Raw genomic sequence first — 24349 nt, forward strand, 5'->3', positions numbered from 1 at the left:
ACTGAAGATCTTTCCAAGTGATCCCACAACTGTTCATAAGGCAATTGGGAGCAGGGTTATTCTTGGATGCCATTTTACCTGGGAAGATATGGATCACGGACCTCTGGAGATAGAATGGACACTTAAATTTGACCTTCATAAGTAAGATCCTACCATCCTTCTTTATACCTCTGATAAATTATATTCTAACTTCTATTTCCCTTGATGGACAGAGTTTACTTTAACTCTTCGGATCCAAGTCAAGCAGATACATCGGTTATCAATGAGGGGCTCAAGAGGTCAGATGCAGGGACCTACAAGTGTCAGGTGAAGATGGTTCCAGGTATTGAACACCGGAGCCAAAATCTTCATCTCATAGCGGCTCCATCGTTGCCAATCTGCACTGTTGAGGGGACAACTTATATAGGGTTAGATGTGTTTCTTAAAGTGTCAATCAAATGGAACAAGACGAGACGATTTTCTACTCCTGGAACAGTACAGATGGACAGAAAATGCACGAGAACATTCCAGCAAAAACCTTCCCAACTCCCCAGTCTAGTCACGCCTCCTCATCATGGATAGGTCAGTGACAATGTCACTCAGTCTTAGCAGCCACCTAATTGCTTGACTTGGTGAAAGGCTGGCAGTACCCAACAGCTGACAATGTTATCTGTAACAAATAAAAACACTTCAGTTGTGAGTAATGTAAATTAGCTGATGCTTCATAAGTCATGGAACATTTATATATTAGAAAAAAATATATTAAAAATGATTAATACCAGACTATTCTAAAAATATTCAAATCCAAAGTATTTGTCATAGATAGTCATCCAGTTTTTCATCATCATTTAAGTACAAGTAAAAATGTAGTGCACAGAAAAGACACGCCTTTTATTGAAATCAATGGTTTAGCATCTGTTTTTATAATATTTCCGAGCTGGCAATGAGCCACCAAATTATGCAGAAACAACGCATATAAAAATGTAAAGGCAAGTACAACAAAAATGTTTCTGAAAGGTTAGATAAGAATATAAAAGTATGTACAAGGTCAGTTTAATTATGAAAAATAATGTTATATATATATATATATATATATATATATATATATATATATATATATAATATATATACACACACACGCACACACAGAGACCAGCAGCTGGATGGCAACAAGAAGGTCTACAATATCTTCCTGCTTTGCTTTCTGAAGAACTGTTTAAGTACAAAACTGTTTCAAGAACAATCAAACAAAGACATGATACAAAAGAAAGAATTCATGAAATTAAATTAAAAGTTATCTCTAGTCTTACTCTCCAACAATATAGAGCTTACAGAATTATAGGGAATTTATAAAGTCGGTGACACAGCTTGGCTAGCTAGCTTTTAGTGGTTAGAATAACACGTACAGTTAAGCACACATGCATAGTGTACAATCAAGTAAAGACTTCTCAAACATACCTTGCCATTGACTTGGATTTCTGGGGAGTGGCTTGCAGAAGGATGTTTCCATTTTGTGAGACATTCATCCTCTGTTTGACTTTGGTGCTCTGGGTGTCCATTTTGTACTTTCGTATTGTAAGGTGGTAAACGTTGCATATACGGTCTGAGGCCCTGGGAAGCGTTCTTACCCCCTAGTGGGGGCAAAACACCAAATTAAGTACACGCACCAGCATCAAGGCTTGAATTACTCCGTGTACTAATGACATCCTGGAAATACCCACCATTGCACGTCCTTCATCCTGTACCAAAATCACCAAAATAAACATGCTTTGGTAAAGATGCTGCCTCCTTTGTCAGCCACCTTGTCCCCAGCTTTCTCTCTGTAGATCTGGAGCAGGTCCAAGAGTGTGTCCACAGAGTCCTCCACCTCAAACCGTATCTATGGTTTTGTTGTACTACAGCAAACGGCAAAGCAGTCACACAAGAGACTTGAGACAAACAGAACTCTTCTGACCACATGAAATACAAATGTTTGCATTTGTAATTCAATCAAACAATGACCTATGCATGCAACATTAAGCATAGCATGCAAGGACAAAGCAGAAAACTAAACAGCAGAAAAATATATATAAAATGCAGATCTTTGCTGGCAACAGCACAAGATGCTGCGGATGAATACTGTATATTAGGACATGATCACGTACCTTTGATAAATTGAAAAGAACTTGGATTGCCAAGGTGATGATCTCCATGGAAGGAACACTGCGGTCGCAGCTCCTTATCAGGGTGAAGACGGTGCATGTGGCTCCACTGTTCACAAGGCGCTCACAACACCCTGGTGAAAGTCTGGTTGCAGTCTCTTTAATCACAATCACAACAAAGATGTTGTTTGATGCTCTCACCTTGAAACGACAGTCATGTTTGTGTATTCTGCCCATGGTTCTATTACCTGAATTCTTTAAGGCCATAAGAATGTGGGTATAATTGTGATATTCCAGAAGGTAACTCAGGGCAGTCTTGGTCTTGTGATACAGCTTGTCTTCTTTGGCTTTCCTGTTGACTTTCCTGAGGCAATGTCGGATGGAAATGACCTTGGAGGTATCATGGAATTTTCTTGAGCTATGACCTCTCCAAAGGGTCTAAAGATATCATAAATGTCATTGTTGCATGATATTACAGCTTCTTACAAAAGCATATTGTTAAATTCTGTGTTTTCCCCTGTTCTATTGAAATTCAAGCAGGACATCTCACTGTAATTTCACCATTTGGCAGGACACACTAGCTTGTTTTTGATTACTCACCATCAACTTTCTAGACTATCTATCCCCATTTCTCATCTGTCTATAACACCCTCACCTAGAACTGTATAAAGAGTTTGGCAGGCTCTCTGATCACCAGAGAATGATGCAGTGCCTCATCATGTGCTCTCTGTTGGCCAAGTGTTGTCAAAGTTTACTGTGATGTTTCCAAGGTAATTGACACAGCAACCATCTGCAATCTAACTATGTAATTTAAGGCAACCAGAGAGTCACCAAATAAATTTTAAAAAACGCAAAACAGACATCCAAGAAAGTTATTTCCCTGCCTGCGCCTTTATAATTCCATGCCGAAACTTTTCTTTCCTGCGTCTCAGAAGGAATCTTCTGGCCATGTGCTGGATAACAGTGGCAGCTTGACTGCGGCGGTGAAACCAAGCCACTCTCTGTACCTTGATGATGCTCTCTCTTTGCTCAAGGTATTGCTTTCTTTAAAGCTTCGCCCTGACCCAATGCTGGATCAACACAAACAAGGCAGAGAGGTGGGCATTTTAGATGGTATAGTAGCATGTCAGGTCTTTATGTTGGGCTTACTTGTTAGTTGTAAATAAATACAAGATCAGTAAAATAGCTTAGAATGTGATATATATATTGGTTGTGTCAGATTTGAGTCAGGTTGTCCAGTCTCAAAAGGCAGCTTCCATGCTTAAATTGAGAATAGTATACTTTTTCCTCCGAAGGCACATCCATGGCCAAACTACCAGTCCCCTGTACTACACCATCCATGAAAAGGTAAAGATTACCTGGTTAGCAGGTACATAGTCATTATTGAATAAAGCTCAGATGTTTGAACACTGCTGTTTGAGTCTATACTGCTGTGAAGACAGAGCATCGGGGCACTTGGACATGCTCATTTTCTGTTGGACATGTTCATTTCATCACACTGCCAAAGCCTTAGCATTAGAATCGCCCGAGTGTGGAAAGAGTTCTGTACCTGGATGTACAGGACGGAGGAGAATTGCCTCCGGGCTGCTGTCAGTGCCCAGTGAGCTCGCAGGGCCCTCTGGATCCTCACCGCACAGAGATGCACTGAACCGCCGACGCACCACAAGCGTGTGCAGCTTCCTATGCCTGGAGACAGGGGTGATGAGAGTAATGCAAAGTTAGAGCTGAAAGGGCATTTTCAGCCATTGAATCTTATGCAGTCCAGTTGCACTTGTGATTGCACTGAAGGAGTGTAATATAAATGTTCAGGTTGTATAAAACAGTGGAGGTCAGGGAGTCTGTTACCTAAACAAACAAAGCTCAATTGAGGACAGGCTCAAGGACTGCTGGGGTCATTAGTGTTAAAGATGACATGCCATGGCTTTGACTTCAATCATGTTCAATCATGTTTACGTGACTGACAATATGAATGGTCACCACCCTCTTTTTAGAAGCTTGTTCTCCCTAGAATGTTGGTCAAAAACAGGCTGCAGTGGCAATATCAAGCACAGCCTGGCAATAGCCAACAGATGCGCTGCCCATCATCAATGCAAAACTGTTAGAGTAAAGGAGCAACTACAAAAACAGGTAGAAACGCACGTTTCAGATTTAGACGTTTAACCTGGCTAGAGATGTCTCAGAAACAGTATAAAATATTTATTAAATTGTTCTACAAACATATGATGTTGACCAGTTGGGAAGTGATGCTTGCCAACAGTGATTTCACAACAAAGGTTCTCTTTTCCAATGTATGTAATGGTCATAGATACAGAAAATTGACTGCGGAGTACTTATGCGTTGCCTTGCGAGCTGGCCACGGCAGAAGGCCTGCAGAGTGACGGCGTCAGTAACCCACCTCCTCTGACACTCCTGCTTCACTCTGGCCAGCAGGAATGCTCGTAATCTCTCCTGGAGAATGCCCACTGCCCACCACTGTCCTCGGAATGCACGTCTGTGCTTGTGCATTTGTAAAGCAGCCTGAATGACGGTGGCAACGTTGTGCATCGCTGTTATATTCTGACGTATGCAGTGCCATCTGAAAGCTGCCTGAATGAGAATAGCACGCCTAAGCCTCACATATTCCTCATGGTCATTCGTCGCCTGAATATATAACCTGTAATGTTTCTGTATGATAACGGCAGACAGCCTCATGACCTGGAACTTGGTCCATGCCTTCTGAAAGCAACCTGAATCAGAGTAACTGCTTGCTGCTGAAGAGCAATTTCTCTCCTGACCTTCTGACCTCTGTAGCAGGCTTGTAGGAGAACCGCAGCATGGCACAGTCTCAGGAAGTGCTCCCTCTGCTGGCGGGCATAAAGTGTGGCACAGTGTTTTTGCTGAATGGCAACAGCAGTATATTTCATGCATAAATACTACATCTGGGCACAGTGGGCCCAGAACAGTGGCAGCCTGATGCTTTTGGCTCAAAGAGTGGCTGGCTTTCATACCACGGAACGCTGCTTGTAAAAGCACAGCAGACCGCTGCATCCCCTGTAAGTACAACTTGGCCTTCCTCATCAGTGTGTCTGCTCAGTGCTGAATAGTCCTGGCTGCCCACAGTAGCCTCTGTTAGTCTTGTTTGTTGATTTGCTTCCTGATGTGGGACGGAATGATTACTGCAACCTTCCTTTGTTGTTCACAGAGAAGACATTATGAATGAAGAGAAATTCAGCCACAGAACAGGGCGGTGGAAGGGAGCTCAGCGATACAAGCTACCAGATGGAGCCATCTGAAAATTACTCCTCTCATCCTCAAGAAGCACCTTGAAATCCACTGATGGTGACTCATTAGCTAAGACATTAGCTAAGAATTGTTACATTTTTAAAAGGCAGTGCAACTTCCTACCATAATCTACTCACATAAAACATACATATAATCAGTATACATGTCCTCCTAATGCAGGTCATAAATAATGGGGAGAAATGTTACCATTTTGCTCCATTGCAAAGGAGCAGTCTGAGTCACTGGAGATGTTTAGTTTCACTTTGCCCTGATAGCCACACTTGATGGTCTGGGTGGTTTCCTGGTGAATGTCCTCAGCCGGCAGGCGGCTTGGATGGTAGTGATGAATCAGACAGCAAAGAATTCTGCCACCCGAGAAAGCAACTGTGACATTTTCAGCTTAGAGAGGAATCAAAGACACAGGCTCCATTAACCTCGATTCCAGCCACAATAAACTGTAGTAAATCAATGAAACATTATTGGTGCTTGAGGGGGAAAAGAAAAATCACCCCCAAAATAAACATACACACACAAACAACCACCACCCACCTTTAAACTGTAAAATTCACAGACAGAGTTGACCCAGTCCAGGAGCAGATGTATTTTCTCTCTGGGATGTTGAAATGTTGGCATTTCTTTTGTGCAACTCACAACACATTTATCAGCCCTCAAACAACACCAACATCTGTTTTGTTTTCCATGTTTTCCCGAGGACGCAGATTTCCTCTTTGAGTTGTTCCACATCAAGCTAAATGATGTCAACCTAAATGATGAATTATTGCTATTTGATCCATATAAAAAGAAAGAAGCCTGCCTGCTTATTTAAATCACTGCAGTGCAGGGTGCAGTCTGTTACTGTGGCAGTCAAATGGACGGTCACCCATGTCAACAGAAATAAATGTTTACAAGATAATTACGGTATGTACAGAGCAGAGTTCATCATGGTAGTTAATATCATCAGCATTACAATTTGGAACTATTAATATTAATATTAATTAATATTAAAATTAATAGTTAATAGTAAAATTTATGTTCAAACTATTAATATTAATATTTTAAAAAGTACAATTTTAAATTATTCCACAATAATTAAATACAAGCAATAACATGACTTATCTCTCCATGAGGCTTAGATGTGAAACCTTATAGCTGAATTATATTAGCAATATTGTATATTATGACAATTCTAATCAATTTTTTAAATGAAATTATCATCCAAGTTTAGAATACAGTATATAAATGCTGAATCGATGTAAATCTAATGGGTAATGACCAAATCAATTTTACACTGTTGTGAATTTATAAACAAAATCAGAGCACACAAAGGATGTAAATCAGAATAAGACAAAATACTTGAAAGTTAAAAACGATTTTCCACAGTAGATTAAGGGTCTTCTCGCTGAGTCCATCTACTATGTCTCTGGCATCGGTGACTGTCCCTAAAATGATTCCAACATTTTATGGCTCATCTAAAACCTCCCACAGAAGGGAACACTGATGCATGTGTACAGGGCACATGGATGATGATCTTGAGTGTTCTAGTATCGTGCTCATCAGACAGGCCATTCCCCTAACCGCCATCAACATGTATACGAAACCAAAGCACTCAATCCCATGTCCCTTCCACTAAAGGTCAAGTGGACCTTCTGACCTAGAATTAAGGCAAATCTCTTGTATCATAGCAAAGAACAACCTAGGATCAAATAAACATATACTGAAGACAAACATTGAAGCGCCTTTTAAAGCTACGCTAAGCGAACGCCGCATCTCAGGCCAACGGCGAGCTTCTGCACGGCGAAGCTGAACTCAGCCAGGGGCGTCTGGCTGTGGGACACAGCGAGACCTAGAAGAGCAAGGTGGAGTGGGAGATTGCCCTCACCACTGAGAAAGTCCCGCGAGAACGCCAGCAGGATATCTTTACTCGTCTGAGGGACCACCATGAAACGATGGAAATCAAAATCAATTCCATGTTAAATTGTGATAGAAATGTAAGAATGAGACGAAACAGATTTAGCACAAACACTAAATCTGACTATAAATACAAGAATGGGAAACAGAGATACAATTAACAACAAACTGTTATGTTCACATGTTTTATTTGGGTGTGAGTCTGTAAAACAATGTGGAATAAGAGCAAAAAATATTTGGCCTTTGGAAGGTTAGTGACTGATAATCACATATACCCTATTTCAAAGTCTCTTCTACCTTTGGCATAATATAGTTTAGCATTTATTTGTTGCATTGTGATCAGTTAAATCAGAATAGCGCCACTGCAAGGATATCAGAGGAAATGCTCTATTGCTCTCATGCTTATGGTTGAATTAACATTTAATCATTTCGACTTTTTTAGTTTACGTTTTCTTCCACGTAATAAAACACCAGTTAGCCATCTAATGCTATCTCTGAAACTAATAAGAGGCATGTCAAATCCTTGATAGGTTCTCATCCATGTAACCAGTCTTGTTTGAACGTTCTATATAAATTTGACAGAATGTGTATCCGTATGTTTGAGTTAAGCCCATCATACACAGGATAACGGGGAAATGAAAAAGCTACCGCAGGCAATGTCTGAGATTGAACGCCTTATTTTTAATCGGTCTTTTAGGTTTTCCACAGAAAAGTTATGAAAGAATAATTCTTCACATACAAAATATATGAGGTAGCCTAATACATAGCACCGGCGCAATTTTATGCTTGTTTATGAGTAGGCCTACATTTTGGAAACTGCCGTTTCAAATTGTATTACTGAATGTTTACAGAATCTTTCTATGGAACTGCAGGGAATTTACTTTTTTTTTCTATACATTGATAGAACTTGTACAGAATCTTTCTGTCCTTATAGAGAACATACATATTTTTAGTATAGACTGTAAGAAATTTCACATTTCCTCATAGAGAATACACATATGTTTCTATACTGTGTAACCCTGAGCCTATTCTTTATATGAGGGGAAGCTCGAGGGACTTTTACAGACTTTTTCAACGTTCTTACAGAGAATATAAATAGTTTTCCTATACACTCATATAACACTCAAAGGTTTGGGAATTGAATTAGATGCTTCCCTTTGGAATTTTTTTGAGTCTTCCAAGCTGAGCACAAATTCCTGTATTTTCAGTTTTCAAAGAGCTAAATTAGCACGTGTGGCTTTAGGTAGTGAGCATACCCCATTTCTCCTTGTGCATGGTCTGCTGGTGAACTGCGATTTCTTCGTCCAGTGATTTGAGCTCCATGGACAATGTGGAAAGGACAAGTTTGGAGGCTGCTTGGTTGAGACGGACACCTCTACTGGTGTCGTATTCTCGTATGTGCCGAATTATAATTTTTGTGTGCTAAATATACAGTGCTTCTGAGTGGTTGCCGCTTTGTCCTCTTGCATCTGCAACCACAAACAGGACATACTAAGCTGCCAAATAATAACTGAAGGATTTACAACTTAAGTCTTTCCACATTTCCTATGAAGGAGAGGTCTCTGCCAATTTCTTTTGTTTTGTTTCACATGAAGTTTAAAAAATGTAATGACATGACTTCATGATTGAGCTACGTTTTCTATTTTTTTCCTTTCAGGTCGGCTCCCATCATAGAAACTCTGGAACTTCATGAGCACGGTGCCTGCAAATATAAAAGAGCAATAATATAAGTGTTAGAAGTAAAATTAGACTGAATCTTGATTGTGTTCAATAGGTCAACCATACTGATTGCTGAATGTTTCTTTAACAAGATGCCCAAGTCATTCGACTTGAGGTGTACTTAAATATTTGATTTTTTCTTGTCTGGATCATGGATCTCTCTCACTAGTTTTTTTTCTTCTAGGTTTCTCTGAAGGTTGTTTGAAGTAGACAGATGTTTTCATCTCACTGGATGAGTCTGGTGAGAATGATGCACATCCTTCTTTACATAGTTTTTATCATTTAAGGGTTAGGCTTCTCCACAGGGGGCTTGGAGGGGGCAGATGTTTCTCCATCAGTGGAAAGGGTCTGGAGTGTAAGCACATAACTCTTCCTTGATTGACCGCTTGGCTCCATTTTCTGTCGCTACACATCTGGCACTATAAAAAAGATATGGTAGGTGCTGTAAAAGTTATGACCATATATAAAAAAAAAAAAGTAAATTCTCTACAGGACCTGAAAAATCTTTATACATTTTATGTAATCCATGTCTGCCCTCTGTTTTTCCCTGGTTCTGTTTGGCTGTTCATTTTTGGTTCTTTGTGTGCCCCCTTGCTCTTGTGCCAGTGTTTGTTTGGTTCTGACTGGTGTTTTTTTCTTTGTGGGTTTGGTATGTTTGTACTGTTTGTACTGGCTATTGTGTGCTATGGCTGCCACATTTCATTTGTCTGCTTTTTCTATTTGTTCTTCTGTTGATGAACAGCAGATCTTTCACTGGTGGCTGCTTTATATAAGTTGCTTGTGCCTCACTCTGCTAAGGCGGTTAGCTTCAGTGAAAATGTGGCAGTAATGAAGCAGTTCTGCCTTTTCTCCTCTCATTTGACCTTTCCAGCTCTAGCAGGAGACTCATTGTTCAAGGATGGACAGTGTTTAGATGCACATGAGGTTTAAGCTGAGTGCATTGTGATTTCCATTAATTGAGACAGTGATTCTAAGATATGGTTTCTACACTAATATAAAGAACAATGTAGTCAGTTTGGCATATTCAGCACGCCATGATTTGCACGTTAGTCTTTAGTAAGACGTAAGGCAGATATCTCCAAAAATATTGTGCTAGTTCCTTTTAGTCCTTTCATGAAAATAGTTTCTATTATTGTTAGAAATTGGGCAATGGCTGTCAGTGAGTTTTTGTCTTCTCTCCCAGAGGAGCCTCCCACTAGTGGGGAGTCAGGAATCGGTGAATGTAATGCTCCTCCATCGCCTCCCCTGCAAATGTCCACTGACACCAAGGAAATGAACGTTATCTCAGGTTGTGCTGACTCCTGGCACTAGCCGAGGACAGGGATACACCCCCCCACCCCCCCCACCCCCCACACCAAGGGCACCACCTCGTTTAGACGCTTCGGTGCATCCAACAAACCCGGCAACCTGTTCCTATAGGCGGCGGGGCAAGGCAGCTCAGGCATGGTCAGGAAGGGTGAAGAGGCTGAGGCTGATCACACGAACAAGGTTGAGTTTGCCGTGCTGGACGAGCTGGAGTATTTCAGTGAGAACTTTCTGGAAGCGGAAGACAGGGAGACGAGCGAGTTCATGCCTGAGATGATTGTTCAACAGGAGCAGGTGAACAAGGAGGACCTCAGTTACTTTTATGAGGTGTGTGGGATGTTTCTGTTATTGTCTGCTGAGCAGTTAATTGGCACAAAATTGATTTTGATAGCACTGTAAAAATGCTTCAGTTCAATACTACACTGTAGTGTGATTTGCTGATGATGGCTCTTTGATGGCTTGTCACTAACATATGCAAACATCATTCAAAAACATTGCACAGTAATCCAACATTGCATGATTTCAGTGGGGGATTTGCTACTATGTCAGGGTCATTTAGTCCCAAATACATACCTTGAATCCATTTCCTGGTACAATCTATGATTAAATCTGTGCAAAAATAAAGGAGTTGACTTCCACGTTTAAGAATTATGGTGCTGCTTGAAATTTTATTGTGTAACTAATGAGATATTGGGGCCATTTCCCAGAGAGATTTTAAACCTAAGTCTAATTTCTAAAGGTGAGTTACTTTTGGCTCTGCAGTTTAGTCCAGGACTAGGTTTATTCTATGTGAGTGAAACTGACGCACAATGTGAATCCATTTATTAACTACTGAAAGTGATATTTTGATTGACATTTGTATCATCCAGTCATGTGGCATCACATGATCAGTAAATGGTCGTGTATGGTTTGGGTCTTTTGTGTAGGTCGTGGGCCTCTTCCTGACAGGTGGATCGTGACATTCCACAACTCGGGCATCCCAGTCCACCTCCCTCGGGAGATGAGGGAGGTTACCTGGTCTAGACCTTACTTCCTTGGAACTGAAAGCATCAGAGTATACAGAGTGTTTGGGTCATTCTCACAAAGACCTTCACTTCGCAGCTCTCTGTCACAAAAGCAGGAGCAGGAAAATGGCGACGCGGTAGCACGCCGCGGCCACTCCAGGTCCGATAATGGCGCTATTGTGCTACTATCTGTCGTCTATACTACTTTTTTCCAGCAACTTAAACCACACATACATAGAAACAACAAAGCTCCCTGTATACCACCGCCATAGCCTGCTACACTTAAGACACCATGCACAAACCTACCTGGACGACGGCGTGCTTCAGACGCTCTGTGAGCTCGGGTTGCTATGCGTACCAGGCCTGCAGACCACGGCGTCGCCTAAGTCCGGATACCGAAGGGGAGACACCGCAAGCGGTGTGCAAGGAAGCAGAAGCGGGGGAAGCGAGCTGGGGTCCGTGCTTGGCTAAAAGCTAATCCTAGTCAAACCTCACACAAATAAACTATGCACTCCTGTTGCAGTCTTGCACATTATCCTACTATCCTACTGTACTAAACCAGCACTGTACTCTGAACTGTTCTGGCTGCTACCAGTGACTGCTATGTTCAGTGCCATAACTTTCAGTTCAGGGTTTGTTTATTCGTATTTTTTCATTTTCTCCTGTATTTTTCTGTAAAGGAATTTGTAAACCTTCTATAGTGTGTCATTGAAATCCAGTGGCTGGACCAGAAGCAGCACAGGACTTTGGATCCTTGGCACTTGCTCTTCTGTTCCCTGCCCAGCACATTTGCAACAGGTGTTCGGTCATGCCAAAGGCTCAGTTCAGGTTCAGGTGTGCGAGGAGCTGGAATAGGGGAGAAATGTGCACTGTCCATCTAGGCTCTGGTGAGCATGCACTGTGATCTGAACAGGGCTGTTTCTGGCATATTCTGATCCAGCACTGACTGCATTAGCACAGCACCACGTTCGCTTAGTGCCATTTACAAAGTTTAGTGCCATTTTACATTCTATTTTTAGTTTCTTGTTTTAAATTGCAAATGTGATCACTGTAACAAAGTACTAATTCCCCCCCCCCCCCCCCCCCCAATTTTGTCATTCTTAAGTGTATTCTTAAGCAACAATGTTATATTTACCACAATCTCCGGTGGCAAGCCATACATGGTTCCTCCTACTACTAATTCAGAAGCACTTTGCTTGCACAGCTGATGAAGGACATCTGTCCAAAACATCCTGTACCTCAGTACCTCGGAGAGTATTATAATTACTGGGGCTAATAGGAAAAGCTATTGCTGGCTTATATTTTCTGATAATATTGAGATTAAACAATGGCCTCACTCATTTACATTTACATTTCTAGAATTTAGCATATGTTCTTAGTTGTGTCCTCCAAATGTATCCCTAGCTGGCACAAACAGGAGTCCAAAATCGCCTTGAAACTATGACACTGGCTGAAGCTGTGGCTCAGATGTGCACGAGTGTAAAGGATTCTATCAGTGCAAAGAAGAATTAATTTATTGCACTTTTCACCCATTTAAATCAACAGACCATCTGCTTGCACTACCAATGAACACATTAGTGTTGGCAATGGCATTGGTAAAAGAAGGCCAGGAAAAACATCAATTACAAATGTCAAAGAAAAAGATATAAACAATGTTAAAAAAAAAAAAGATGTCATAATGATGTCCCATGTCATAATGTCACAAATGAAGGGCATCCCACGCACACTACCATTCCAGATCAGTCTGTGGAAAGACATTGAAGAGGATGGGTCTAACAATGAAACTTTTCAGGTGGTGTTGTGCTAGAGGCATTGAAGATGATTTTGAAGACTATTACAAAGACACAGAAGAGGTGGAATCCAGGAGAGACCTAATTAATGGACGAGCTGAAGGAGCTGAGGGTACTGAAGCAGAGGAGCCCGAGACACGAGCAGCAGGAGGAGCCAGAGCTCCTACAGCAGCACAGCCAGCTAGAGCAGCTCTTCTCACAGCAACATCGACAGGTCACACACACACACACACACACACACTCAAAAGCTGAATATATCTGAGCTGGAGAAAATGGTTGGTGTCAGTACTCAGTATAGCTGAAGATATCTGAGCTGGAGAGGACCATGACATTCGTCATATATATATTAGTTAGATACATGAGTTTGTAGCACTCAATCTGGTAAAACTATGCACTCTGTATGTATACTATATACTCTGTATGTATACTATATACTCTGTATGTATACTATGCACTCTGTATGTATACTATATGCTCTGTATGTATACTATATACTCTGTATGTATACTATGCACTCTGTATGTATACTATATACTCTGTATGTATACTATGCACTCTGTATGTATACTATATACTCTGTATGTATACTATATACTCTGTATGTATACTATGCACTCTGTATGTATACTATATACTCTGTATGTATACTATATACTCTGTATGTATACTATGTACTCTGTGTGTAGTACCTGGTTTAACAGTATACACTCTGTATGTATTAAGTTGCAGTCAGCTCATAATCAAACTTACAAATGTATATATCATCCTACTTAGTGTGTCTGCAGATGTGAAGAAATTAAACAGTACACAGTAAACACAAACATAACCACATTAAACACAGTCATTACCACATTAAACCCAAACCATAAATATATCTTTCAAACTACATAAAATGCCTTTTGCTGTAGGCCATGTTTCCGCAGACACTCACATTTGATGAAAATGTTATTTATTACCTTGTCTGTGGTTTTGAAATCTCATCATCACCATACAAAATGTGTTTTTTTCTTATTGGCATTCTTCATTCTTTTAATACTCTTAGTTGGAGGACATCCAGAATGTGTGTGTATGTGTGTGTGTTAGAGAGAGTGAGGGAGTGGGATAGATAGATAGATAGATAGATAGATAGATAGATAGATAGATAGATAGATAGATAGATAGATAGATAGATAGATAGATAGATAGATAGATAGATAGATAGATAGATAGATAGATAGATAGATAGATAGATAGATAGATAGATACTTGCCTTCAACTACAATGCAGGGTTTCCATATATATATATATATATATATATATATAGGTGGCGCTGTTGTTGATTGCCACTGTCAGCCTTGGCATGCTCACTGGGGGTTTGGACTTGAACAGTTGTAAAGCTCCTTTGTGACATCTGTTGTCAAGAGAGCTATATAAATCAATTTTGATTGATTGATATTCTACTGTTCTGTTCTATTCTATTCTATTCAGTTCTATTTCACTTATGTTCTAATTACAAATGTCTATAGTAGATGTTTAATTACTGCAGATCTCTACACTGACTGACTGTCTCTTAAATCGGGCTGCACCTTGTTAGGCGCCCAGGACGGCGTCCACACTGTCTGGTGCCACCCTCGCTTCCTGAGGGGAGGCTTGTTCCAGAGGGGCAGCTATGATGCCTCCATCTCAACAGACAGCGAGGCCTCCATACAGGAGATGAAGGTTATTTGTGTACATCATTTATTACTTACTTGATCACGTACTGCTTTTGCATATATGCATATGTCTGTGAATGCATCTGTATGTTTTGTTTTTTTTGCTGAGTCATGCTTTGAGTTCCTTTGGTTCGCCACTAATGCACATGTTCCCAGAAGTGTGTTTGTGTGTGCATGTATATGTGTGTGTGTGTGTGTGTGTGTGTGTGTGTGTGTGTGTGTGTGTGCACATGTTTGTACAAACACATAAAAATGACTAAGGCAAACACCCTTTGCTTGGTGATCTTCCAGGATTCACTGGCAGAGGCTAAGGAGATGTATCAGCTGGCTATGGTGTCCAATGCCCAGCTGGAAAATGAGAAGACCGTGTTGATGTACCAGGTGGACACGCTGCGGGAGACACTTCTGGAGCTGGAGGAGCAGCTGTCTGAGACACAGAGGGAGTGTGAGGAGAACACAAAGGTGAGCGAGAAGAAGAAGCCCAGGGTGTTGTGAGTTGGGCGTGGTTCTGTGGGAAACACAGAGTGGTCTAGACCAGGTTTTCTGTGGGTGGTCGTGGCTCTATGAGAAACACAGAGTGGTCTAGACCAGGTTTTCTCTGGGTGGTCGTGGCTCTATGAGAAACACAGAGTGGTCTAGACCAGGTGCTCTGTGGGTGGTCGTGGCTCGATGAGAAACACAGAGGGTTCTAGACCAGGTTTTCTGTGGGTGGTCGTGGCTCTGTGAGAAAGACAGGGGTCTAGGCCAGGTGTTCTGGCGTGGGCATGCTGCTTTTAACACACCCATAAGAGGCTTGACTGTTAGCAAGTGAGCACGGTTAGAGAAAGCCAAGTGTAAATTGTTGTAAATCAATATTTTCATATACTGCTTGACCAAAATAATAATTAAATAACTAAAAGACACCACATTAAATTTCCTCACTGAGTATGAAATGGTGGTGTTCCTTTGGCCGAGGCCAACGGCCAGAGTTAAGACACTGTGAGAACTTTAACCCTCATGTTTGAAACTGTTCCACCCCATGTCTGTGTGCTAGGAGTATGAGCGAGAACACCACGCACATACTGTCCTTCAGTTACAGTTCAGTGAGCTGAAGAAGACGTTGAGATACTGAAGGTAAGGGTTTCCTGTTACCATTACGAACCGCAGGAACCACACTCAGCCACGCACCGCCACGCCTACTTGCAAACACCCCTCATCTGATTCACCAGAGTTCGAGCAAGCACCTGATCCTCATTCTCCTCATTACTGCCCCCTTTATAAGTTTCCCTACCCCACATTCACACTGTGAAATATTGCTACTCTATGGTGCATACCGAGTGCTCTAGAATTTTCTTTGTCTTCGTGGTTTCTGACTTCTGCCAGTTTTTTTTTTAGAGCTCCTCTCCCGCCTGACCCCTGGACACTCCTCACCCCCAGACTCTGCCCCGTGTTATCGACCTTTGAACAACCTGACCTTGAATACCTGCCTGACCCCCACTGATTTGTTTGGTTTCACTATTAAAACCTCTTGCATTTAGATCCTCTTCCTCATGTGTGTGTGTGTTCAATCGTTACCATTTCCAAGCCCTGACCAGCCACTGTCTGGCCAGCTTGAGCTGGAGTTCTCTACGTCGTTTGGTTTAACTGTAAAGTTGCCGACCACTGATTCCGGGCATTTTAAAATGTCCTTCTGCTTAAAGAAATAAAGGCTTTTCTTTATCTTCCTCGAGCTTGAATAGGCCAGCACTGCCATCCAGTTCCACCTAACATATGAAATGTGACACTTGGTGTCACCCACACCTGTGGAGGAACATACTGTCCTTCTTATCCCCACCCAGCTGTTCCTACTCTGTTCACTCGTCTGCTCTCTCTGCTCTGATCTGACTCGCCTGGTGTTCTTCCAGCTCCGTGTCCTGTGGTACTATCACTGAGTTTCAGATCAGTGCTCAAGCAACTTGTCTCAGTTTACCTCATGCAGGTTGCAAATGACATCCATATAGACTGTACAAAGCATACGGACTGTAGCCGAACAGAAACTGTTCAAGGAGGTGTGAGTGATAGACAAAGTCAAGGCGATGTATTGAGCAACAAGTCAAGGAGTGCAAATGAGTGGAAAAGTGGTGGACCTTGCCGAGCAACCTCTCACACAGGAGGAGGGAGGAGCTTTAGAACCTCTCACACGGGAGGAGGGAGGAGCTTTAGAACCTCTCGTACAGGAGGAGGGAGGAGCTTTAGGACCTCTCGTACAGGAGGAGGGAGGAGCTTTAGAACCTCTTGTACAGGAGGAGGGAGGAACCTTAGAACCTTTGGTACAGGAGGAGGGAGGAGCTTTAGAACCTCTCGTACAGGAGGAGGGAGGAACCTTAGAACCTTTGGTACAGGAGGAGGGAGGAGCTTTAGAGGATATGAAAGTCCCAGATAACCAAACTGAAAAGACCACATGACATTTCAATGAAAATATAAAAGAGGCACTTTGAGCACAGCAAAACGGCTCCGAGCCTATTCAGTCTTAGCTGCTGGAGTCTGCATTCATTCCTCAGAAAAGCAAGGTGATGAAGGTACTGTTAAGGAAATTAATAGACCAGGGCTCAACAGAAAAGATCAGGAGCTCATAAAACCCCTGATGGAGCTGAGGTGGCGATGCCCAGCACCAGTTGACTGTGTGCGACGGAGCCTGCACGTGAGGTGCTCAGCAGGTCACTGCAGGAGGAGGAGCAGGGAGTTGCTTTATTTCTAGATAGCTGCTAAGAAGCTGGAGCTCTGGACTTTGAGGTATTCACACCAGAGCAGGAGGATGAGCCCAGTGCCGAGACCCGGAAGGAAGCAGATACTACTGGGGACAAGGTGAAAAGCACCAGGATGAAGCTTAGGACAGACAACACACACAACTGCTGTGTTTCATAGCATGGCCAGACAACACACACGACTGCTGTGTGTCATATCTTAGGACAGATTACACACATGACTACTTTGTGTCATAGCTTTAAAAATTTTTTAAATTTTATTTAATCTTATTTTGGAAGATCATTCTTCTTAGTATCAGATATTTTCTTTCTACTACCAATCAGTGTCAGATGAAGAAGTTTCCAGGTATTGAACACCGGAGACGAAATCTCCTGGCGGCTCCCTCGTTGCCAATCTGCACTGTTGAGGGGACAACTTATATAGGGTCAGATGTGTTTCTTAAGTGCCAATCAAATAGAACAAGGCAAACGATTTTTCTACTCCTGGAAGAGTATAGATGGACAGCAAATGCTGGTTTCTATCAGTGTGCACTTTGCAGTTTGGAGGATCCTTGGCTTTGATTCTGCTGGCAGGGCTATAATTCTACTGTTGCCACAAAAGGAACAAAAATAGCACCCAAGATATGGGCAATGACATTATCAAGGATGCCTTGCCTCCAAAAAGAAAGTCTGTGACCTTCAACATCGAAGAGGATGGCGTATAGTTCTCAATGAAGGACATTCGGTTGTGAGACGTGGACTGTGTGATGAAAACCCCTTGTATATACTGTATATTTGTTCTGTGTGATTTTGTTCCACAGTCTGTTCCTGCACATTACATATCTATGATTACTTGTGATTAATTCACTATACAACAATTTACATGCTACCTCACAATATTCTAAATCAACTTTAAAAAAAAGTAGAAAAATTGTAGAAAATTGTATGTGGTTTAATCTTTAAATCATGTCTATTTCATTAAACTTACAAAATCTTTATGATGATTAAATATAAACACAAGTTTGAGATACAATTACAATGTTTACACATCATATTTAAAAAAAAAATATTTTCTCTATAAAGACAAATAAATATTCTGTAAAAACTCAGATTATATATATTTTTAAAAAATGTAAATTCTCTAGAATGCAATAGAAAGATTCTGTAATTCAAGTCTGGTCTTTACCTGAGCTCCAGAAGTCTCCAGTGGTGCAGGTCAAACTATCTGGATCCTCCCAGTGTATTGAATACTAGGATTAAAGGCAGGCTTACAGAATATATATATATATATAAAAATTACTATAAGGACATAGAAAGATTCTGTAAAAAATTATGACAGCATATAGACAAGAGTACAGAAAAAATATGTAAATTACCTCTAAGGACAAAATATTACATAACACCGCCACCTGGTGGTGAAAAATTAGTCCTACAAAAAAATGTATTACTTATAAAAACTAGAAATATGTAATTGTTATGTGTTTGTTGTGGAAATATTACATAATTTTCAATTATGTTAATGATATATCTATCATGTATTTTTGCTTTCTCACAATTACCTAAGCTATATTGAAAATTACAGGGAAAAAAAGAAAAATGTAACAACAAAAAAAAGACATAATTAACAGAACAAGTCTGTACAGTTAGTAAGCGGACCCTAACCCTAACCCTAACCCTAACCAAACCTGGCACTGATCCACTTTTAGGCCCTTTGTAAAAGGCTGAAATTACCTCTGCGTTCCGCCTATTACCTAAGAGTCCCATTAGGGTTTCTCGCCTGCCAAAGCTGAAGAGGTTGCCCGGTCCACCAAATCTGACACAGTGGTTTATGAGGACATCCTGGACAAGACTGACTGGTCAGATCGGACATTATTCGATTTTTAGTCCTGTTTTAAAGGCTGATATTACCTATGCAGTCAGCCTATTACTTACGTGTCCCATTAGGCTCTCTGCCAGGACCACCAAAACCTGACACTGTGTATCACGAGCATATCCTGGCTAAGAGGGTGTGGTCAGATCTGATACTGGTCCACTTTTAGACCAAATTTGCTACAGTATGTCATCAGGCCGTGCTAGATGAGCCACTGTAGTCACCTCTAAGATTGGACTATTTTTGAAGAGTTGGGGCCATATGTTACCAATGAGTTACAGGTATTAACACAACCCCTAACCCACTGCTACAATGGCCCAAGATACCATTAGATTAAAAAAGATGTCTTCCTACTTCATACATCTTTTGAATATATAATTATTATTGATAACATCCGTTCCAACTGAGCATGTGCTCAGCAAACTGCAAGATACATTCATCCATTATGAACAGTGCAGTACACATCATGTCATTTAGGACAGACTATGTTCTAAACTTCACAGAGCAAGATTGATAATATGCAACTTAATATACAATCTTGTTCCCATAATCACTATTTTGCCAGTATGCATAAAGCACATAATCTGGAACCTACATTAGTGATGTATATTTTAAAAGTATTCCAATAAACTTAATTTAATTTTAGTATTTGACCTATGGCTCAAGATGTGTACTAGGAAGCAAGAATCATGAGTTAATACATCAGCACCATACACAATGTGATTTTTCAGCCCATTTTTCAATGTATTCATTTGACTATATGGCAGGCTATGTGGCAACTATAAATTAACATAGTGTTTATTATTGTTTATATCTGATTTGAATTATTTGTACACAAAGTTTTGTCCCATATAAAATGTATTTTACAATGGAAAAGATCTAGAATGATATAATAATGGGAAGCAGTACAATATTTTGAAAACTAAATCGCTAATGGACTTGAAATGGGGGCAGCAGTCTTTATTGACTGTTGACAGTGTTTCACAGATACCATTATTCTCATTTTAAGTGATTTATCGTTTATTTATCATTTATAAGTGACTTGGCAGGTTGTCCAGATAAAGTACTTCCTTTAAAAAAGTTTGGACTTGGCCGTGCTATATTAAAATGTGCAAAATGGGTTAATTTAAATGCAAAGATGATTGTCATTGGACATGGTGACTATGTTGAAAATACAACATTGTGCAAATTTGACCGATGTGATTAAATTACTACAATAGTAAGAGGTATACACAGACTACGAGGTGGTGTAGCATCACAAGCTGCTGGACAACCTACTGTGTGTGACTGCAGAAATGTCCAGAAGAATCAAAACATTTTTGAAGCTGCTATGAGGGCTGTTTATGGTGACTGTGCCGGTTTGTGCCGGTACCCAGACATATTGGGATCGTGGAGCTGTTTCTGGGAGAGGAAAAGAGATGAAAGGAAGCAGATCTCTTGAGAGGAAGAGAGTGGAAGGAATTGGATCATGTGGCCATGTAGTGAGGTTGCTGGAAGTCAGACGTTTGTCTGAAGAGAAGAGAAACAGAAGCCAGACACTTGGATGTGGGGGTATGAACACTTTTTGGAAGAGTGGGAACAGAGGAAAAGAACTGGAAGATTGCCGCAACCTTCTCCTGAAAGCAGGTGATGAAATCCTCGGGAGTGAAAGATGAGGGTGGAGGGGGAGGGTTAAGGACCGAAGAAAAAACACTGAAGAGCTCGTATGGATCAGATGCTTATGATTAAAATGTTCTTCTGTAGCAGCATGACTTTGCAGATGGTACTTCCAGTGAGTACTGGTATGAGCTGAGGTCTGAATCCAGGAGAGGTTGTTTTTTTTTTTCCCACTGTCTCTATGCAGTCCTTTTTGATTAATATGACTGAAAATTTGAATTGTAATGACATTTTGGAGTTTTCTCCTGTGGTAATACAGAGCACAGAAGAATCATTAATGAGGGGAGCATAGAAAGGAAAGTATTAGTAACTGTATCCAGGGAGACAGAAGAAAGTGGGTTTTGAGCTCCAACATTTTCTTGGAGCTCAAACTTCACTAGAGGTGTGCTAAATTTTCAGAAGTTCAGAGTGTGCTGAACATTTAGGAGGTGCTCTGTGCAGCACTCTGTTTATTGTTTAGTGTGAAATAGGCAGTTTGATATCAACATAATGGATTTAAATCACAGTATGTTAAAGATCCCCTCAAAAATATACAGTTGTGGCCACTTTGAAGTCGCAAAACAGTGTGGTAATGAACTGTATGATTACTTACTGATATCCTAATCAAGAGCTACTCCATTAGCCATTCTCTGCCATGGTTTTGCGTTGCATAGCCTTGAGAAGCATTCAGCCAAAATTACAATGTCAAAGGCAACGAGAAGTCTCATATTCTCCAGGTTTTATGAAGTGTGGTGCAATTTCCACGACAAATTATAGCCCTACATTGAAGTAAATTTTGCGCACAAAAATGCTTCTAAAATTCTTGTCTGTCTACTGGGAAGTCAAATTTACTGTCTGATATAGACCCTTGTTGAACAGCATTTATCTTGTTTCCATAATAGTCTACACTAACAGATGTTATGTGACTTGTCCTTTATATAGTATATAGTGTGAATTGCGACTATAAGTCTTAGGCTTAAATCTTTACAACATAATTAGCTTTACACAGATGCTTAATTTTTGCAGGCCAATCTAATTTTTTAATACCATAACCCAAGGACCTAAACACCAGAACTCTACAGGACAGAGCTGATGCAATGAAATATAGTTACACTTTTGATTTTAAAATAGAATTAAACTTCCATGTGACAGTTGCATTTTCACACCACTATTTCTTCATGCATACCTTCACAATATTCAGCGTATTACTTTCGATTGTTAAAGAATAAATGCTCAAGAAGTAAACAAACAGCAGAACTGTTTGAAAATTAACTTTGAAAAGATTGTCAACTGTTTTTACCTTATAGTTGCAGAAGGAGCATGTGGTGAATTCACTTTGACCAATTGATTCATACAGTATTCCAAAGACGATGATGGATGCCAACGTGCTTCCTATTCATGTGACACCGGTTACAAAGCATTTGATGAAAAGTGGCGGGGAGTAGTAACCTGCCAACAGCCTGACTACAGGGTCGTCCACAGCTTCTGGCGTGTCCACAACCCAAGCTGGGCCAACATCAACACCCAGAGACAGCTCCCGTTCTGGCAGAACTCCAGGCGCAACAAGGGAAGACTCGACTAGTCCTCTCCCTCTGATTAGCAGAGCGAGGTATAACCACGTTATACAAAGCAGCTACCAACAAAAGATCTGCCTTTCTCAAAAAACTGCTCAAAAGACGGACAAACAGAAAAAGCAGACAAATCCAATGTCGCAGCCATAGCCAGTACAAACAGCACAACACACCCCACACACAAAGAAGGAAGGGGGGAGAAATAAAAAACACCAACCAGAACCAAACACCAGAGAGAAGGGGCAAAACTAAAAGGAACAGGCTAAAAAGGAACTAACAGGAACCAGAGGAGAAACAGAGGACGAGCCCCCAATTGTTACGACCCCGTCTAGGCTGTGAGGCCATAACACTGAAAAAGAAATGCAAACGGCTAACTTAAACACACAAAATATATGCTGAAAATGTATTGTAATAAAAACAGGAGTTGGAATAATATAATAATAGCAGAAGGAAATAGTTAAAAATAACAGTCATAGAACTGACATTTATGGTATAACTCAATAAATGTAACTGTAGACTTATATGTAATGAGTCATAATTAACTCCACCCTTACCTTATATATATATATATATATATATATATATATATATATATATATATATATATGATGTGATGTGATGTGACAGTATTTCCTGTGTGACATAACACGGCATACATTTGAATTTGCATGCTAATTTCTGCTTGACGATCATTATTCATATAATACTCAGGGGTTTAACTAATTCCAGTTTAACCGTGTCATCTCCTTAAAACTTGGGATGTCATTCATGATGGCAGGGACGCAATGTGATCAAGTCAGCATAGTGTTGTCAATTTCTTATTATTTTATATCATTATGATATCAGAGGAAATTATGTATTTGTTGTTTCTGAGGGAAAAAAGTTTCATATTAAACTTTCATATTAATATAATTTACTCTGATACTTCAAGGAAGAGTATCTGATTTGTTCACAGCATTCATTTGAACTCAAATTTAAATTATTATGCTAAATTATTAGTAAAAAGTAGTGACAGTACGTGAGGGAAATGTGTGGGGAGGCTAACATGTAAATGACTACTAATCAAGACCATTTTTGTTACCTATACAAACAGACAGTAATGCTGAATTAATTTTCTAAGAAACGTTCACAGCCATGTTATCCAGCTTTAATCGTGAACTTAAGAGATCTGATGATAGCAACACTAAGTGATTCTAAATGATTCTCTAATTGGTTTCCAAGACGCTATGTAGCTAGCTATATTATAGCTGAATATGAATGGGTATTATTACAAACAGGTACATAGCAGTTATAAATTTGAAACTGCAAATGGAATTCCAAAATTTGCTTCTCAGTTCTGACTGGTCAGTTTCCCTACCAAAGGTTGTAGGCTTTCAACCTCAATATTTTTTTTGTTAGTGTTTTGTTTTTGTTTTTTAAATGTATCTATTGGTCCACCACCATCCCCCTCTTTAGAGGACTATTAAGACTTAATTTATACTTATGTATTGTTCATGAGGGAAGATACATAAGCGCAAATAAAGAAACAATAAAAAAATTAAATTTATTAATAACACCAGCAGTATAGTATGTACAGTTTGTATGACAGATGTTAAACATTGTTATACAGAGATAGAATTCTGTATTAGGGAGAGTTTGGATATGGAGAAAATTGTTTTGTGGTAGTTATGTAGCTTGGTATGGAACTGGGTATGGATTTGTGTACCTGCTTTTTCAGTGTTCATTTGGAGGCATGATTACTGTAGAATATTAATTACCAAGGTCCAGATTGAG

The 24349-nt window shown here is 40.3% G+C and overlaps 1 protein-coding gene, 1 long non-coding RNA gene and 1 pseudogene across 2 annotated transcripts; 1 reads left to right on the plus strand and 2 right to left on the minus strand.

Annotated features, from left to right (window-relative positions):
* Positions 1–1297: 1297 nt before the first annotated feature.
* LOC118240837 (abnormal spindle-like microcephaly-associated protein homolog) lies at positions 1298–2554 on the minus strand (annotated as a pseudogene).
* Positions 2555–3675: 1121 nt separating this feature from the next.
* On the minus strand, positions 3676–6143 carry LOC145653901 (uncharacterized). The gene is made up of 3 exons (XR_014120141.1): positions 5931–6143; positions 5589–5780; positions 3676–3806 (listed from the first exon to the last, which is right to left on the minus strand). It is a non-coding gene; the product is annotated as an uncharacterized LOC145653901 (long non-coding RNA).
* Positions 6144–13195: 7052 nt separating this feature from the next.
* Positions 13196–16301, plus strand: LOC145653810 (leucine-rich repeat flightless-interacting protein 1-like). The gene is made up of 5 exons (XM_081708052.1): positions 13196–13321; positions 14689–14805; positions 15090–15260; positions 15832–15911; positions 16173–16301. The coding sequence occupies exons 1-4, from the start codon at positions 13196–13198 to the stop codon at positions 15907–15909; spliced, it is 492 nt and encodes a 163-aa protein (XP_081564178.1). The 3' UTR covers positions 15910–15911; positions 16173–16301.
* Positions 16302–24349: the final 8048 nt, after the last annotated feature.

This window comes from Electrophorus electricus, chromosome 26, assembly GCF_041902795.1.
Source record: "Electrophorus electricus isolate QZ-2024a chromosome 26, ASM4190279v1, whole genome shotgun sequence".
NCBI lineage: Eukaryota > Metazoa > Chordata > Actinopteri > Gymnotiformes > Gymnotidae > Electrophorus > Electrophorus electricus.